We start from the raw sequence: 18,865 nt of genomic DNA on the forward strand, positions 1-18,865 counted from the left end.
TTTTAAATTTCTGCCAAACTGAGTTAAAAAATGGAATCAGTTTATTTTACTTTTTATTCCTGTGGCAAGGTTCAGCATTCAGATATGCATCTCTGTAAACTGCCTTATCATAGCCTCTATGCATTTTTCTTTTGGATTGTTTCCTTTCTCTGACATTCACAGAAAGTTTTTAACCCTTATCTGGCATGTGGATTGCAAACATTTTTCCTTTCTATGATTTATCTTTTGAATGTATTTATGGCATCTTCAGCAAGATAAAATATTTTTATAATCAAATATATATTTTCATTACTTGTAGATTTCCTTTCTTGTTTAGATTTTTTTTCTCTCTCTCTCTCTCTTTTTTGTAGAGACAGGGTTTCACCATGTTTTTTGCCATGTGGCACAGGCTGGTCTTGAACTCTTGGGCTCAAGTGATCTGCCCACCTTGGTCTCTCAAAGTGTTGGGATTACAGGCATGAGCCAGCACACCCGGCCTAAATTAGATTTTCTTTATCTCAAGATTATATTAATATTCTTCTAAATTTTCTTCTACTATTTGTTTTTATTTTTAATACAAAATCCAATATCTACTGGATTTTATTTGTGTACATCAACAATGTTGAACTCTGAGCCCTGTGTTCCTGGAAAGCAGGGATGGCTGAGAAATAAGACCCACCTCCATCCTTCCTCAAGGACTCAGATAAAGTCTGTCTCCATCTTTTCTCATGACTCAAGGATGGCTCCCTTGTTTACCTGCTTCCATAAAACCCAGCTCTCTTCCATTGCTTTTAGAAGGTCCTTATTAATGAACATTCTCCTTATTGCAAGTTTGAACAAAATCATCTCTTTATCCAGTGTATTTTGTTTTTCACAATATTGTGTGAGTTTAGATTCTACGTGTTTTCCTCTAGACCGACAACAGATTATATCAGCATTATTCACTTACCAATAAATAATCATGTTTTGAACAAGGCTTCACATCGCATTGTTTTATATATAATATATATATATATATTTTTTCTTTTTTGAGACAGAGTCTTGCTCTGTCATCCAGGTTGGAGGCACAATCTCAGCTCACCACAACCTCTGTCTCCTGGGTTCAAGCGATTCTCCTGCCTCAGCCTCCCAAGTAGCTGGGATTACAGGTGTGCACCACCATGCCCGGCTGTTATTTGGATTTTAGTAGAGATGGGGTTTCACCATGTTGCCCAGGCTGGTCTCGAACTCCTGAGCTCAGGCAATCCACCCCCCTTGGCCTCCCAAAGAGCTAGGATTACAGGCATGAGCCACCACGCCCGGCCTGTTCTATATTTTTTACTGTTTCCTTAAGCTAGATTCAATCTTAAGAGTGAACTACTAAGTTGGAGAGTATCAACACTCTTAAGGAAATGGATACCTGCACAAGGAGTTGAGTTGGGATTCAAAGACAGGCCAAAATGGGAACATGGTGTTGGCTTAGCCCTGAAGCAGTTTGCAGAATGTATACCAGAAAGTGATGCAGCTTAGTTTGCTCCTGCTTGCTTTCCTTGTATCTCTTGGAGACACACTGAACTTTAGTGGTCTTGGTCTAAAAGTGAAGTAACATCTCAGCCAGGTCAGAGGAGACTAGAATTGCAGGGTCTTACCCTTTATGGGTCTCCTCCCTCAACATATAAGGCAATTGCTTGGCTATTCAGCAAGTATCATCAAGGCCTAAAGTCTAGGTTCTTGGCTTTGAAATACTGCTTTGTTGCACTAGGGCAATGAATTCTTATCTATATTTTGCTGCAGGGCCTAGAAGTTTTCTACTTCTGGGTGTTTTTGTGGACAACCTGTCAAAGGATGGCCATACAAATTCATATTTGGGGTATAAGAGTTGTTTACCATATCCTTGCTAGCATCAGGAATTCTTACTACCTGTTCATCTTTTAAATTTTCATCATGGAAATGATATTTCATTACTTAGATTAGCATTTCTTTATTATCAGTGAAGCTGAACATTTTTTCTACAGGCTTATCATTCTTCATTTTTGTTAATTGCTCATATTTGTTGTCCATTTATCTCAAGACAGAGTGAACTTACAGGTTTTTAAAAAATCATTTCTATGAACTTTTAATATATCAAAGCTTTAAATCTTTCATCATAGTTAACGTGAATATTTTTCCAGTTTATTGTCTTTTAGTTTGAGTGTGGTTTCATCTATTTAATTTCCGGAAGTTGTACATTTAACGAAATTGAAGCTATCATTCTTTTTCCTTTGTATCTTGTCATTTGTGCTGATGAACATTTGTTAAGTATTTACTGCTTGCCAGACTTTGGGCACTGCACTGCCCAAATGTGAGGAAGTATAACCTGGTGCTTGTTCTTAAAAAGATAACCTCTGCATTTTCCCCCCATAAATACAATTTTTTACTTTCTGAATCTGATTCTAATTTGGCTTTATTTCATACCCAGTGCCAGCCACTTAAGGAGTAGTCAAGATACTTTTATTGAAGGAAGAAAGGATGTTATTGATAGTCGTGTACTTCACGCTTCAGAAGCTACGTTTATAAGCCAGTGACAGGAGAGGTGGGGAGGAATAGAAGTCATACATATGAAAGCAATTAAGTGTGGTTCTCATTTTGGGGGATGGATGTTGAGAATGAAAATGATCCACTCATTTATCTTTAAAATAATATAAACATTGTGAGACAGCATGAAACACATTCTTTAGTTTCTCTATCATATGGGAACAGGCAACTGGAGGACTGTGTTTTACTTGTCTTCACAGTTCTGTTGCTTAGCATAGAGTCTGGCTAAATGCGCAAGTTCAATAAATGTTTGTTGACTAAATCTCCAACACAAATGATTACATTTGGTAGAGTCTTACCTGGACTTTTTACCATATAAAATATGCTTTTCGCTACTTGTAATCTCAGTCATCATACTTTTAAAATACTAATTATTTTAATTAAAACCTTCCTATTACATTATATAATGGTCTTACCATGTTTACATATAATGGGATAACCATAGACCAATCAGCGTAACAAATTCTTTAGATTGCAATTTAACTAAATGAACAATTCCTTTTAAACAAAAGGTGTACCTTAAATGTATATTTGTTTTGATAAAGCTATAACTTACAGATTGAAAATGCTTTTATAACATAGTCTTTTAACACGAATTTCCCAACTCCCATCCATAAAGGAATTTCCTCACTGGCTTTTGAAAAATGCAGTTCATTTATCACTTTGCAGTAACAGAGTTGCTTTGTAAGAGTAAAATAATATTGTTCTGGGAAACAGTCTTTGGGATGGAGGCCTTTTTCTGACAGCTTTCTACAAAGCTCAAGGGGAGAATCAGACAGATAATAACACATGGGGATGAAGACATGTGAAAGCTACTTAACCAGTGATGAAACACAAATATCAATATTCATTTTCAGCAATATATTTTGTTCTTACTTCTAAAGTTTGGAGAATTGTTTCCTTATAAAGCTTAACAATGTTTTCAACATTTTCCAAATAATCTTCAGGTCTCTGAACTAGATGACGAAGAATTTCAGCCACCATCTGCATTTCGGCAATAAATGCCTAAATGGAAAAGAAGAGATTTCAAATATCTTTAGGTCAATGACTATTCAATTTACAAGCCATATTCCCCACTCCTTACACCTAGATATCATTTTGGGGTGAGAAGCAGGGGGAGGGGACGATTAAAGATTAAGGATTTTTATTTAAGAGAATGGAAGACTCCTAACGGGTCTTCATCAGATGGAATAAAGCTTTAAATTGACCTGGATATTTACTCATTTCTGTTTGTTCCCCAATAAGTAGGGACGAGTAGGGGAAGAACATCAGATTTTCAGAGACAAAATAAAGAAATTAGATTTCCTGTGAACACCTGAGCTTGTAGTTCATTCATTCAAGTATTTATTGAGTACCTTCTATGCATCAGGCACTGTTCTAAGGATTTGGGATAGAACAGTGAACAAAACCAACTAACACCCTGGGCTCATAACACTCACACACATTGCAGTTGAGGAAGGCAGCATAAACAAGTACACAAATAAATATATAATATACTAGGTGGTGGTAAGTACTAGGAAGAAAAATAAAGCAGGGTAGCATGGATGAAGAGTGGTGGGAGAAGATGCTGTTTATATCAAGTGGTCATGAAAGGGTTATCTAGAGAAATGGAATTTGAGTTGAAATCTGAAGGAAATGAGGGAGAGAGAACTGCCACACAAGTTTCTTTCTTTTTTTTTTTTAATTATACTTTAAGTTCTAGGGTACATGTGCACAACATGCAGGTTTGTTACATATGTATACATGTGCCATGTTGGCGTGCTGCACCCATTAACTCGTCATTTACATTAGGTATATCTCCTAATGCTATCCCTCCTGCCTCCCCCTACCCCCTGACAGGCCCCGGTGTGTGATGTTCCCCTTCCTGTGTCCAAGTGTTCTCATTATTCAATTCCCACTTACGAGTGAGAACATGTGCCACACAAGTTTCTAGAGAAAGAACATTTTAAGGTAGAGGGAACAGCGTGTGTAAAAGTTCTCATCCCAGGGCCTGGCACAGGATAAGTGTTCCATATCATATTTATGATGCTAATTATTCATTCTTTCCCATTTTTATCAATGTACACACATACATATTTTACTTGAGCCATATTCTATATAAAAGCCATTTTATAACCTGTTTTAAGTATTATTTTAATAGTCAAATAATATATTAATTTCCTTGAATGTACAATTATTTAATTACTCTATAGTTGGACAACAATGTTTCAGGCTTTTCACAATTACAAATAATGTTGCAATAAGTAGCTTCATAGATAAATCTTTATATGGCTAATATTTTCCCTTAGAATAGTTCCTACAAGTAGAATTACTGGACCAAAGGTTATACATTTCAAAGTGGCTCAATACACGTCTTTTCCAAAAGAAGCTACCATTCTTCTCTCCCTAGTAGAGGGCTTTGCTAGCACACTGGCGTTCATTCATTCAGCCATTACACATCTTCATATTAAGTACCCACTATCAGGCACTGCAGACAGTCCCTGCTGCATAGAGTTTTCATTCAGTGGGGCAGACAGATAATAAGCAAGTAACAAAAGTAACATAATTTCAGAAAGTGATAAGTGCTATAAGGAAAATAAAACAGAGCAAAGGGTTAGACTTAGGCTATCCAGCATGGAAATTATTAGCCACATCTCCCCATTGCGCACTTGAAATGTGGCAAGTGCGACTGGAATGTGCTGTAAATGTAAAATACATACCAGATTTCAAAAACTTAGATGAAAATAGAACATGTCATTCTCAGAATGTTTATGTTGATTGTAAGTTGAAATAAAATTTTTTGATATATTTAATTAAATATATTATTCAAATGACTTTCACTTGTTTATGTTGATTATAAGTTGAAATAAAATTTTTGGATATATTCAATTAAATAAAATACATTATTCAAATGACTTTCACTTGTTTCTTTTTGCTTTTAAAAAGCATGAAGCTTAAATTAAAAAAAAAAGTCATTCTTTATAAATTACCCAGTTTCAGGTATTCTGCTGTAGGTAACAGAAAATAGACTAAGAAATGCTCTAACTTCTTATTCTACCTTGCCTAGTGCTTGACACACAGTAGGTGACCAATAACTCCATCGTTATGAAATGAAGCACACTAGGTGTCAGAACATCAGAAATGTAGAGACACGTCTATGCTGACAGGAAGGCTAAACTTGACCTCAAGATTATGATCTCATAATCCTTGAAAACATGAAAGATTTTTGCTTATTTCCTCCAAACTCAATAAAAATGTAAAGAAAATGTATAGCATCTACTATTTCCTATTACCTATACCATCATTTACCTTAATTATAGCAATTTTAAAAAGTGTAGTGTATGGTAGTTACCTATTGAGATATTACCTCTTCTTCTTCTTGCTCTTCTTCCTCTTCTTCCTCTTCTCCTTTTCCGTCCTTTTGGGCTTCTTTCTTCTTTTTCCTATGATTCTCAATGACTTCAGGATCCCACTGGTCTCTACTGTATATGTATCCCGTATTATTGTGCTGTCTTTGCCCAGAAATTCTCTGGCACAAATCATAGTCAGGACACTAAGAAACAACATTATTAAATCACTTAAAACATTTTGAATATGCTTTTAATTCCCTGTGTATGTATTGAATATATTGTACAGTACATAAACCAAAAAATTCCTTTAAAACCTGAGAAAATGCAATATTGTGACTGGCATTTTGCATCAGGTTTCATTACATGCCAAGAGAGGCTCAGACACTAATTTTATGCTATATGTTTTTATTTGTCCAAAATTAATATAGGAGAAAAAGTATTACAAGTCTTAAGATGAGAAAAGAGGATTGGAAAAGTAGAAAAAGTAGATAAATGGAATAGAAAATCAGTTAACTCTGCAAAGGTACACAGAATTCTATGATTAGCTTGAAAAGTTTACGAATGGAGCAAAATGGGGGGAACAGCCACATATTTCCAATAAAATATATTGTTTATTTCTAATATTTACTATCACTTACAGCTTTATGGGTGAGGTGTTTTATACAATGCCAGTCATAAATGGGACCTGAAAGATCATCTATTCTAGTATAACATTTATATTTTGTAAATGAGAAAACTGAATCCAGGTAGTAAAAAAGCCAAAACCAAAGTCTACAAGTAAGTTTCTTGTTCCAAAGTGCTTTCACTCGTGCGATTTTACTGAATTCTCAAATAACCCTGTAAGATAAGCAATCCAAATTACAATTAAAACCATCCTTCAGGTGAGAGAAGTACAACTATGGCAGACTAAGAGACCAATCTCAGGTCACAATGTCACATGGAGGAACTGCAACTTGGAACCAAGCCTTCTGATTGTAGTCCATGGTCTATGGTGCATTATTAATGATGATGGTTTGAGGCTGTAAATTGTGCTCTGAATGTTTTTCAGGATAAAAAAAAATCTGGATGGTTTTCTGAGGCAGTGATTCTGATATATGAGCATGTAACTCTATCTGAGGAGCTTGTTAAATCAATTGCAGCTCCTCTTGTCATTTATTAAGTTTGGAGTGAGGCTTAGATTCTTCAACAAGCATCCTCAGTGATTCTGATGCTGGCAGTTCATGTACCACACATTGAGAAACAAAGGAAGCCAGGAATGTTGGAACCTTCATTGCTCATTTTCTGATTTCTTTATGCCATCTCTAGGTGGAGATGGGATGGGTAATTATTGAGGTAAGACTTTTGTTAGGCTTCCTAATTTTTCACAAAAAGAATTACAACCTACACAGGTAATTTTTTAAAACATCTGTTTTACAACCCAGGATACCCACCTTCTAGGACCTTGACAAGGACTATCTCCTTCAGCTGTCTCCCGTTCTCATTTGCAGGAAGTGACTAATGAAAGTGTGAGTCTGAAGGATATAACTCAGAGCAGAAGTGCTCAGTGTCACCAGGAGGGCTTTGCAACACTTAATAGCTGGGCTCCACCTGACAGATTCTGGTTCTTAGTTCTGGGGTAGGGCCTGAGAATTTGCATTTCTACTAAGCTTCTGGGTGCTGTTGGAACTGGGACCACCCTGATAACTACTGCTCTAGTAGATTGCTAGCCTTTAACCAGGTTTTTGGTAGCACAGAATCCTTTAGAATATGATGAAAGCCATAGATTTTTGCATCAGAAAAATTCACATATGCATAAAGTTTTATGTATAATTTCAAGAGGTTCATGAATGCTTAGGGATTTATGGATCTTGGGCTAAGAGCTTCTGCTCTAGAAATTCCAGGCTTATTCCCCAATAAGGACAAACTATCCAAAAAATGTGTGTTGCACTGAATTCTGTCTCACATTAAGCCCTCTGATGATACTCTGGTTACCCTGTAGAAACTGCCATAGGACACTTCATGATCACACTTATAACATGAATGGGGTTAAGGACTTTATTCACTACATTAAGCAGTCTCTTACATTAAGACCCATCTAAGGTATTTCTCTCATTCTCAATGGCAGTCTTGTTTTGCCTGAGGAATGGCTTGTCTTCTCATGGACAATGTGAATTTTATAACTGGTCACATTTCCCCTTTTACTTTAGTTCATCAAACGTAGAACCAAATTTATGACCCAAACTTAGTAAGCATTTGGGGTCTTCTGGCCTGTACAACTGTGTGCTCTCTCTCAATTAGATCTTAATTTTCTATTGAATCTGTCTTTTCCTAGGCTTAGTTTTCGTACGTGGTTTCAGTTGAATGAGATCTCTCTGTTATGTCCACATTCACATGTGTGACATTCTCAAGTTCACTCACAATTGTGATTGACCCCTGGCCATGAGTGGTGGCTGGGGCTGCAGATTACACCACACTCAGCACTGCAAGGCCACCTCTCTCTCACAGCTGACCCTGACACTCCACTGGGTCCCAGCATCTGAGCTGAAAACCATCTAGTTTATTTGAGCTCTCATAAACCCTGGCCGAGTATGGATACAAAAGCTTATCACTCATTTTGACATAAACAAGAAGACACCACCTTGCTAAATTCTTATCACAACCCCATGAGGCAGCTATTGTCATTTTTATAAAAAGGAAATCAAGACTTCTAGATGTGATTTACCAAATTCTAATAATAAAAGAGAGAATTAGGAACAAGACCCAACCTTAACTCGTAATTAATGTAGTAGTGTTCTTTAACATTCATACATTCATGTCATGTGTCTATTCTTTCATTTTATTAGTAAACTTACTAGGTGCCACTACGTACCATGTAACATACTGGTTGATGTTTATATGAGCAAGACATGGTTCCTACCTTCAAGTAAGACAGAGTCTAGGAGGAAAATGGATAATTATAATATAGTAAGGTGAGTAACATGATAGGGAGCGGAGAGCACCACGAATGGTCATCAGAGAAGGATTTAACTCTCTTATGATAAGTAAGGTGTGGAAGGGAGAGACAGAAAGAGAGGTGGTGGAGTGGGGTAGTTGTCAGGGAAAGTTCTAAAGAGATGATGTATTAACTGACTTTCAAAGGATGGCTATGAGGAAGCCTGGTGAAGAGGCAAGAAGGTATCTCATGTGGATGGAGCTGTAGGAGCAAGAGCACAGAACTATGAGAAAGTATGACTCAGTTCCTGTGATTGATGCATAAGTTATTATCTCCATAACTATGTAAAAATGTTTAAAGCATTCCTTGAATTTAACTACTATCAAAAAGAATGGTTTACTCTACTAGCAAAACAATTAATATCCTTACCTTTATATTGATTATAACATCGGGTTTCAGATTTAAGTTTTTAATTAATTCTATTTGCTGTAAGGTAGTCATGGCATCCTGTGAAAGTGATGGTATTTCAGTGATAATATAACCTGTAAAGTAAAATATAATTTTAAAACTTTTATAAAATTATCAACATATGAGGGCATGGATTTATTATATTATATATATATTTACTATATTATTACTTTATACTCATCTATCATAAAGTCATCTGTCAAAAATTTTAAATTAACACTTAAAGTTATTGCCACATGAAGTGTAACTATGAATAATGTTTTTCTGATGATAAAGAAATCATTGGACTAGAAGAAGACATTTTTGAAAACTCCAAGTCAATTTATTTTAGACAGATGAGGTGCCTAGGGAAGGAAATTTCATGCTAGTAATTATTTTAACTCACGTTAGGAAAGTTTACTCATATGAATGGTAAAGGTATATTATAGGGGTTGCATGCTGTATTTATTTTTTTCTCATATTAATATTTCATAATATAGTAGAACATGTGTGTATAATGTTTTTATAAGTTATGAGAGTAATAAAACACCCATGGATGCACTATAATTTTCTGTTTTTTAAACAGCCAATATGATTTTGGTTTAGTGCAGTTATTGGCTTGTATCCCCACCCAGAAATCTCAATCTTCTCACTGAAATTCACCGTTTACCATCATCATATTAATTTCCTTAATATATTTCTTCAATTATGTTACTGTCTTGCTCAAGAAACTTTTCTCTTATTAATAAAGTCTCAATTCCTTCAGTGGGAATTAAAAGCTTTCAGCTTACTTTTGTACATCTTTTGTTGGAAGAACAACAGACAAACTATGTTTATTCAGCCCTGGGTATTTGGCAGAAATCTTACGAAAAGTGAATGGAATGACCCTGTCACTGCAAGGACAAAAACTGATAGCATTTGTTGCCAATTATAATATTCAAGTGAAAATCTGAATTTTGAAAAACTTACATCCATTATTAAGAAAAGCTTAATAATGGGCTTTTCTTGATGAGACTGGTGGTGACATTAACAAATGTGATTTCTTGATACTGTATAGTAAAATGTGTCAACATTTGGAAGATCTGTATAACTCAGTGAACCAACATTTTCCAAATGACCAATGCATGGTGCCACAAAAATTAGGCATGGGTTACAGGCTCATTCCAAGTGCAAGACAGACCAATGGATTTTAATGTAACCAAGTTTTGAAAAGTTCACTGATACAGTTTCAGATTCCACAATGCAACCAACCTTCAGGAAACTTCCACCTGTTGGGTTTTGATGTAGAATCAAGAATATCCACAATTATTCCAAAGGCTATTAAAATACTCCTCCCTTTCCAAGAATATATCTATGTGAAACTACATTTTCTTCATGTACTTCAGTGAAAGCAATATATTGCAACAGATTGAGCAGAAGCAGGTGTGAGAATCCAGCTTTCTCTTAAGTTGGACATTGAAGAGATTGTGAAAATGTAAAGCAATGCCACTTTTCTAATTTTTTGTTTTGAAAAATTATCTTTCATAAAATATGCAATTTATGTTAACAAGGCATGGTTTTATGATTTCTAAACAGATATTTTTTAAAGTCTCTGTTTTAATTTCTAATATGGTAAATATAAATACATATAGCCCATGTAAGCACAACCACTTATGGAGCCTCAACAATTCTTATTAGTGTAAGAGAGTCTTGTGCCCCAAAAGTTTGAGAACCACTATCTTAATGCAATGCCTAGAATAGCATAATAAAAAAAGTTACCAAGCACCTGTTGATAGACGAGTGAATGAATGTGTGCAAAACAAACTGAAAATTCCTCACCTCAGAACATGCTCATCACAATCTTTTATTTTTATTTTTATTTATTTATTTATTTTGAGACGGAATCTTGTTCTGTCACCCAGCCTGGAGGGCAGTGGTGTGGTCTCGGCTCACTGCAACCTCCGCCTCCGGGGTTCAAGTGATTCTCCTGCCTCAGCCTCCTGAGTAGCTGGGACTACAGGCGCATGCTACCACGCCCGGCTAATTTTTGTATTTTCAGTAGAGACAGGGTTTCACCATGTTGGCCAGGATGGTCTCGATCTCCCGATCTCGTGATCCGCCTGCCTCGGCCTCTCAAAGTGCTGGGATTACATGCATGAGCCACCACGTCAGGCCACAATCTTTTATTTTTAAAAAAGAAGACCAGGCCAGGTGCGGTGGGTCATGCCTGTAATCCCAGCACCTTCGGAGGCCGAGGAGGGTGGATCACAAGGTCAGGCGTTCAAGACCAGCCTGGCCAACATGATGAAATCCCATCTCTACTAAAAAAAAAAAAATACAAAAATTAGCCAAGCGTAGTGGCGGGTGCCTGTAATCCCAGCTACTCGGGAGGCTGAGGCAGGAGAATCGTTCGAACCCTGGAGGCAGAGGTTGCAGTTAGCCGAGATCGCACCACTGCACTCCAGCCTGGGCAACAGAGCGAGACTCCGTCTCAAAAAAAATAAAGAAGAAGAAGACCAAGAACCATCATGCTAATTCAAAACCTAATTAAATGCTTAGGCATACACAATGTCTCCTAAGCTTTTTTGATCACTTTACTTTCTGCTAACAGTGTGTTGGGCTCTATCCAGAGAAGCAATCCTACCTAATGTAACTTAAAAAGGCAGAAAGGATGACCTTGTCATCTTGGATTTAGATATATGAACTGTAGGTATGATTCCCTCTTGTCTTGCTATGATCCTTAGTGTCCAACTTGACTTACTTACATGCTCCTGCTATTGTCTTAAACAGCGTGGTATCCCCAAGGCATCTATCCTATTGGAGGTTCATTAAATTAGCTCAGTACATCCCTAAAAAAATGTAGACACTGCCTGCACTGTCTCAAGAATAGGGCCAGACCTTTCTCTACCTGCCTGTTCTTGTTGTTCTCTTTCTGTTTTTCTGGCTCCACACCACCCTCATTTGGTTTGGCATCTTTGCTCTTGTTGTGAGTCTAGCTTCCACTTGATTAACAACATGTTTGAACTGGTTTTTAAGACTTTGACCAGTATCTCCTCTGGGACATGATGGCTGGCATTAACTCCTGGTCTGACACATTGTGATGGTAGGTACTACACTGAAGGGGACGGCATGCCTAGCTCTGGATGGAACTCAGACCTTGGCCAGCTAACTCCTCCAAGTTAGACTGTTCCAGAGACCATCTATCTCCAGAGTCCTTGCCCTTGCCTTGTAAGCAAAAGCAACAATATCTCCCTGCCATTCCCTATGCTGGTAATACTTCCCAACATCTGTGTATCGTAAGTGGATCACAGAAAGATGCTTGGCACTGTTTGCTGTGCTTGCCAAAACCTTCCTGTTCCTACAGCCACTGCCACTGCCACTGCCTGGAGAGCTTGTCAGGCATTCCACGTGCAACTGTTTGCAGGAATGCTGAACTTCTCGTGTACATGTATATTGGAATGATGTTCATACTTGGTCTCTTTACTGATGGAAACGGCAGAAGAATAAGTAATTTCCATGGATCTAGCTCTCTCTTGAAAGGCCATTGTTTGGGCTGCCTGAATGTTCTGAGCTATGAATTGTGGGGCTCCACCCTCTGAGAGATGTCTAGTATTATCATTCCAGAGCCTAGGGGTGTATCTATGGGAGGAGGTGTGGGATAGACAATTATGTCATCTAAGTTTGTCTCACCATTGCAGATGTAAAGTGGAATAGATTAGTCCTCTAGTCCCAATTCTGGAAGATCCCAGGGACACACTGCTTGTTAAACAGACCAGAACTACTGAGCCCAGTGTCAACCTTTCCAATTCCAGAGACATGTGAGGATGAAACCACAGATGAGGAACTCCTCGCTCCCACCCCACATGTCCTTGAGACCATTACCAAGCCCTTGCCCTTCCATGCTAACGATGGAGGAGTGGCGCATCCCAAGCCAGTCCTTGCTGGGAGACTTTGCATGTTCTATCATAGGCAGAGTAGGTGCTTTGTAGGCCATTGCCCAGCTCTCATTAGCCCAACCAATGAGAAACTGTAAGACTGTCCAGACCACTGCCCAGAGGAAAATGACTTGTCTCAGGCCCATACCATCACTTTGTCACCATTTCTTGGCACAGTGGGAAGAAGGCATTTTCTATTTCCATACAAATGAAGATGGCAGACTACTGCTTTCAGATTGAAGTGATGACAGATTCAGAGACATCAGGTAGCTTTGTGTTCAGCCATCCCTGCTACCCATCTGACCTCCGGCCAGGCTGATGTAGCCTTGTGTCCAGCCATCTCTTCTACCCATCTGACCTCAGACCAGGCTGATATGAGTGGACACATTGGTGACCAATGACTTACAAGACTATTCATAAAGATATACTCGGGGCAGGGAATGCCCAGACTGGGGCTATTCATTCACTGGGGAAAACGAGATTTTCCAGAATCTAGAAGCAGGGAGCAGTGAGGAGCTTTTAGGATGCCACATACTGACTCTATCTGTTTCTCTTGGGTAAGGATATAGCTCCGAGAAGCTGATTTTGGCTAAGGGCCAAAACAACACAATAGATTGTGAATGAAAAGACAATTATAGATCGTGTAGGCCCTTTTAAAATAGTGATGGAAACACCAATTATTAAAAGGGCTCTAGTATAAAACAAAATTAAGATGAATTTGGCAATACTCTGCCGTGTGATGTCCCTGGAAGTGCACATATCTCTTCAGGGATTTTGGAGTCATCAATTATCCATCCTCACCCAGCCCCCCACTCAAGTTGTTTTTTTTTTTAAATTCTCTTTGTTATTTTATTCCATTAATCTCATTTTGAAGTTACTATTTTAGTTGTCATTTGCTTATTTTTTATTTTGTTTTATTTTATTTATTTTTAATTATACTTTAAGTTCTAGGGTACATGTGCACAATGTGCAGGTTTGTTACGTATGTATATGTGTGCCATGTTGGTGTGCTGCACCCATTAACTCGTCATTTACATTAGCTATATCTCCTAATCCTTTCCCTCCCCTCTCCCCTCATCCCACAACAGGCTCCAGTGTGTGATGTTCCCCTTCCTGTGTCCAAGTGTTCTCATTGTTCAATTCCCACCTATGAGTGAGAACATGCGGTGTTTGGTTTTTTGTCCTTGCGATAGTTTGCTGAGAATGATGGTTTCCAGTTTCATCCATGTACCTACAAAGGACATGAACTCATCATTTTTTATGGCTGCATAGTATTGCATGATGTATATGTGCCACATTTTCTTAATCCAGTCTATCATTGTTGGACATCTGGGTTGGTTCCAAGTCTTTGCTATTGTGAGTAGTGCCACAATAAACATATGTGTGCATGTGTCTTTATAACAGCATGATTTATATTCCTTTGGCTATATACCCAGTAATGGGATGGCTGGGTCAAATGATATTTCTAGTTCTAGATCCCTGAGGAATCGCCACAGTCTTCCACAACGGTTGAACTAGTTTACAGTCCCACCAACAATGTAAAAGTGTTCCTATTTCTCCACATCCTCTCCAGCACCTGTTGTTTCCTGACTTTTTAATGATTGCCATTCTAACTGGTGTGAGATGATATCTCATTGTGGTTTTGATTTGCATTTCTTGGACGGCCAGTGATGATGAGCATTTTTTCATGTGTCTGTTGGCTGCAGAAATGTCTTCTTTTGAGAAGTGTCTGTTCATATCCTTTGCCCACTTTTTGATGGGGTTTTTTTTTCTTGTAAGTTTGTTTGAGTTCTTTGTAGATTCTGGATATTAGCCCTTTGCCAGATGAGTAGGTTGCAAAAATTTTCTCCCATTCTGTAGGTTGCCTGTTCACTCTGATGGTTGTTTCTTTTGCTATGCAGAAGCTCTTTAGTTTAATTAGATTTCATTTGTCAATTTTGACTTTTGTTGCCATTGCTTTTGGTATTTTAGACATGAAGTCCTTGCCCATGCCTCTGTCCTGAATGGTATTGCCTAGGTTTTCTTCTAGGGTTTTTATGGTTGTAGGTCTAACATTTAAGTCTTTAATCCATCTTGAATTAATTTTTGTATAAGGTGTAAGGAAGGGATCCAGTTTCAGCTTTCTACATATGGCTAGCCAGTTTTCCCAGCACCATTTTGTTGAACAGGGAATCCTTTCCCCATTTCTTGTTTTTTGTCAGATTTGTCAAAGATCAGATAGTTGTAGATGTGTGGTATTATTTCTGACGGCTCTGTTCTGTTCGACTGGTCTATATCTCTGTTTGGGTACCAGTACCACGCTGTTTTGGTTACTGTAGCCTTGTAGTATAGTTTGAAGTCAGGTAGCGTGATGCCTCCAGCTTTGTTCTTTTGGCTTAGGATTGTCTTGGCAATGCAGGCTCTTTTTTGGTTCCATATGAACTTTAAAGTAGTTTTTTCCAATTCCATGAAGAAAGTCATTGGTAGCTTGATGGGGATGGCATTGAATCTATAAATTACCTTGGGCAGTATGGCCATTTTCACGATATTGATTCTTCCTATCCATGAGCATGGAATGTTCTTCCATTTGTTTGTGTCCTCTTTTATTTCATTGAGCAGTGGTTTGTAGTTCTCCTTGAAGAGGTCCTTCACATACCTTGTAAGTTGGATTCCTAGGTATTTTATTCTCTTCGAAGCAGTTGTGAATGGGAGTTCACTCATGATTTGGCTCTCTGTTTGTCTGTTATTGGTGTATAAGAATGCTTGTGATTTTTGTACATTGATTTTGTATCCTGAGACTTTGCTGCAGTTGCTTATCAGCTTAAGGAGATTTTGGGCTGAGACAATGGGGTTTTCTGGGTATACAATCATGTCATCTGCAAACAGGGACAATTTGACTTCCTCTTTTCCGAATTGAATACCCTTTATTTCTTTCTCCTGCCTGACTGCCCTGGCCAGAACTTCCAACACTATGTTGAATAGGAGTGGTGAGAGAGGGCATCCCTATCTTGTGCCAGTTTTCAAAGGGAATGCTTCCAGTTTTTGCCCATTCAGTATGATATTGGCTGTGGGTTTGTCATAAATAGCTTAATTATGATTAGATACATCCCATCTATACCTAATTTATTGAGAGTTTTTAGCATGAAGGGCTGTTGAATTTTGTCGAAGGCCTTTTCTGCATCTATTGACCTAATCAAGTTTATATCCCTGTTTTGAAAACCCTTCACTTCCAATTTTGCTTCTACCTTCTACCAGGCTACGGGTTGAGAGCAAACATCAGGATGAGAAGCCTTGCTGGGAATTTGGGCAAAGATTTTCAAACTGTATTTAGCAGAGTGCTAGGTTCTAAAAAAATTCCTGTGGGATGCTACAGGATGGGTTAAGGGGTGGCTGGGCAGAAGGCGCTTTAGGTTCCATCTCCACTGCAGCCTTTAAATGAGCTCGTTTGTGCATGCCTAGAACGTGGCCTTGTAACCAAATGGTGAGGGTGTGGCCCCCAGACTCAGGAAACCATTTATATCACTTTTCCTCTGCCAGCTCCTAGGACAAGTATCGGCATACAGGAAGTACTGGGGTCTGAGGAATGTAATCAGCCAAATCCAGAATGTGGGAAACTCTACAAGACAAATGACCTGTTTTCTTCATCAGAGAAGAAACAATAAGATAGAAAGAAGTAGGGGAAACTTATAGATAAAGAGACTTGAGACATACTAATCACTTGTACTACGTGAAACCTGGTTAGATCCTGCTTCAAAAAAAAATCAACTAAAAAATATCTATGAGGTAATTAATGAAATCTAGTAGATGATATCAAGGAATAACAATTAATTTTTTAGGTGTGATAATGGTAATGTGTAATAGGTTTAAGTGTCCTTATCTTTTAGAGATATAAATGGAACATTATACAGATGAACTGATACGATATGGATTAGCTTCAAAATAACATAGGTTGAGAGAAGGGAGTAAGTAGAAGTGTAGATGAAACAAGATTAGACTAGAGTTGGTTTTGGACATATGCTGAACCTGAGTGGTAATGTGGAAGCATCTTTATACTAATCTCCCTATTTTTGTTTGAACTATTTCCTAATAACAACTGTAAAACATTATGAACACCATGAGAGGCACAACTGAGTTTCTTCGTGTTGTTTTTTTTCTTTCTCCTTTTGCCAATACTTATAATTTATGTCATCTTTATTGTAGCCATGTAAACCAATTTAAGTTTTTCAAGAGGTAAGTGAGGTTAACAAATAGGTATTTACTTACCTACCTATATACATATCTGTTTCAAATACTATGTTTTCTGAGGTCATTTATTGACGTACTTTGGAATTCTGTGATTCCTGTTTGCCTTTTTACTTATCCAGCCTTCCATATTCTAGATATTTTGCCGTTCAGTCTCTTTATCACTGCTGAACAAATAGGTAATAAGTGGATAGATAGGTAGATAGTTTACAGAGAAACCTTATCTACTTATAATGTATTTATAATCCATATATATTAATCTCTATATATGTATTACATATAAAAACCCATATATCCATATAGAGACCTGTCTACATATGTGGATATGGGACATTCCATGTATCATCTCTCTATACATATGAGCTATATGAAGAGGAATCTTTTTGTCTGTATATAGAGACCAGTAAATACAGTTTGACAAGGCTGCGTTTGCTGCTTCCATCATTGATTTGCTTTGGCAGTTATGGTTTTTACTTTCCTGTATTTTTATTCCTGCATTAATAGTTACAATGTCTTCTTCTAACTTACTAAGAATATAAAGCAACTTTCTTAATTTTTCTTTTTTCATTCAGTAAATCCATTTCAGGTGGATGATTTTATCCCAAACTTGTCATTATTCTTCTCCTCTTCTTTTGCAGAGGTATTAGAGTTTCTCTTTTCTTTTTAATCATTTTGAGCTTCAGTGGTCTTTGTCTTGAAAAATTAGATCCAAAGCCCTTGCTCAGCATCCATTTGAGTACCAGGAGAGGTTTCAGGTCGAGTCAGAGGGCAGACTGGAAGAACAGGCTGAAGCCTGACAATATCTGGAGCTCAACAGTAAGATAGTGGCATTCCACTTCCCATTCCCACCTTCTAAGTGTGGATTAATGCAGACAACCCTAGCCATTGTCAGGACTTAGCGATATAACCCAAGGTGTATGAGGAAGCAGTCAGCAGAGTTAGCAGTACTGCAAGATGGACCACAGCAGATTTCTGATGCTTTTATTGGATAACACAATGTTAAAGAAGATTGGGTCATACAAACTTATTTTTAAAACAAATGTACAATCTGAGAAATAAAAACAAGCAAATAAAACCATCTGAGCTGCTCAACTGAATAGAGATAATGAGATTCTTGTGCTAAGGCAAAAGAAAGGGCAACTCCAGAAACTATTTTTGCCTCAGATAAAGCATGAGTTTTAAGGCTGCTTTGTGGGCTGTAAATATATTAAAATAAACATACCAAAGTGACAGACTTCTGGGGAGTTGAGCTTCTCCAACATTAGCTTTATGACAAGTTCATCTGGAATGCTTTGACCGCTGATCAACATTGATTGCAACTAAGGACAAGCATAGATATTGTACATTACTGTATAATATATCTATGATACAGAGCTTTTTTTGTAATCATAGTTACTTTGAAATTTAGGTTTGTTTACCATAACTCCTGATTCGGTTTCAGCAGCAATCTGTTCTTCTAAAATTGGCAAAGCTAAAACATGAATTCAAAATATTAATACAGACTGATATTA

General features: G+C 37.6%; 1 protein-coding gene across 2 annotated transcripts in view; it reads right to left on the bottom strand.

Moving 5' to 3' along the window:
* AK9 (adenylate kinase 9) overlaps positions 1-18,865 on the bottom strand; it is a 199,178-nt gene that overhangs the window by 161,435 nt on the left and 18,878 nt on the right. For both annotated transcript variants that reach the window (XM_055392090.2, XM_055392089.2), the window contains exons 4-8: positions 18,773-18,825; positions 18,577-18,673; positions 9,202-9,314; positions 5,879-6,064; positions 3,409-3,537 (exon numbers count right to left, since the gene is read on the bottom strand). In XM_055392090.2, coding sequence (XP_055248065.1) covers positions 3,409-3,537; positions 5,879-6,064; positions 9,202-9,314; positions 18,577-18,673; positions 18,773-18,825 — 578 coding nt within the window. The remainder of the gene's footprint in view (positions 1-3,408; positions 3,538-5,878; positions 6,065-9,201; positions 9,315-18,576; positions 18,674-18,772; positions 18,826-18,865) is intronic.

Source organism: Gorilla gorilla, chromosome 5 (genome assembly GCF_029281585.2).
Source record: "Gorilla gorilla gorilla isolate KB3781 chromosome 5, NHGRI_mGorGor1-v2.1_pri, whole genome shotgun sequence".
NCBI lineage: Eukaryota > Metazoa > Chordata > Mammalia > Primates > Hominidae > Gorilla > Gorilla gorilla.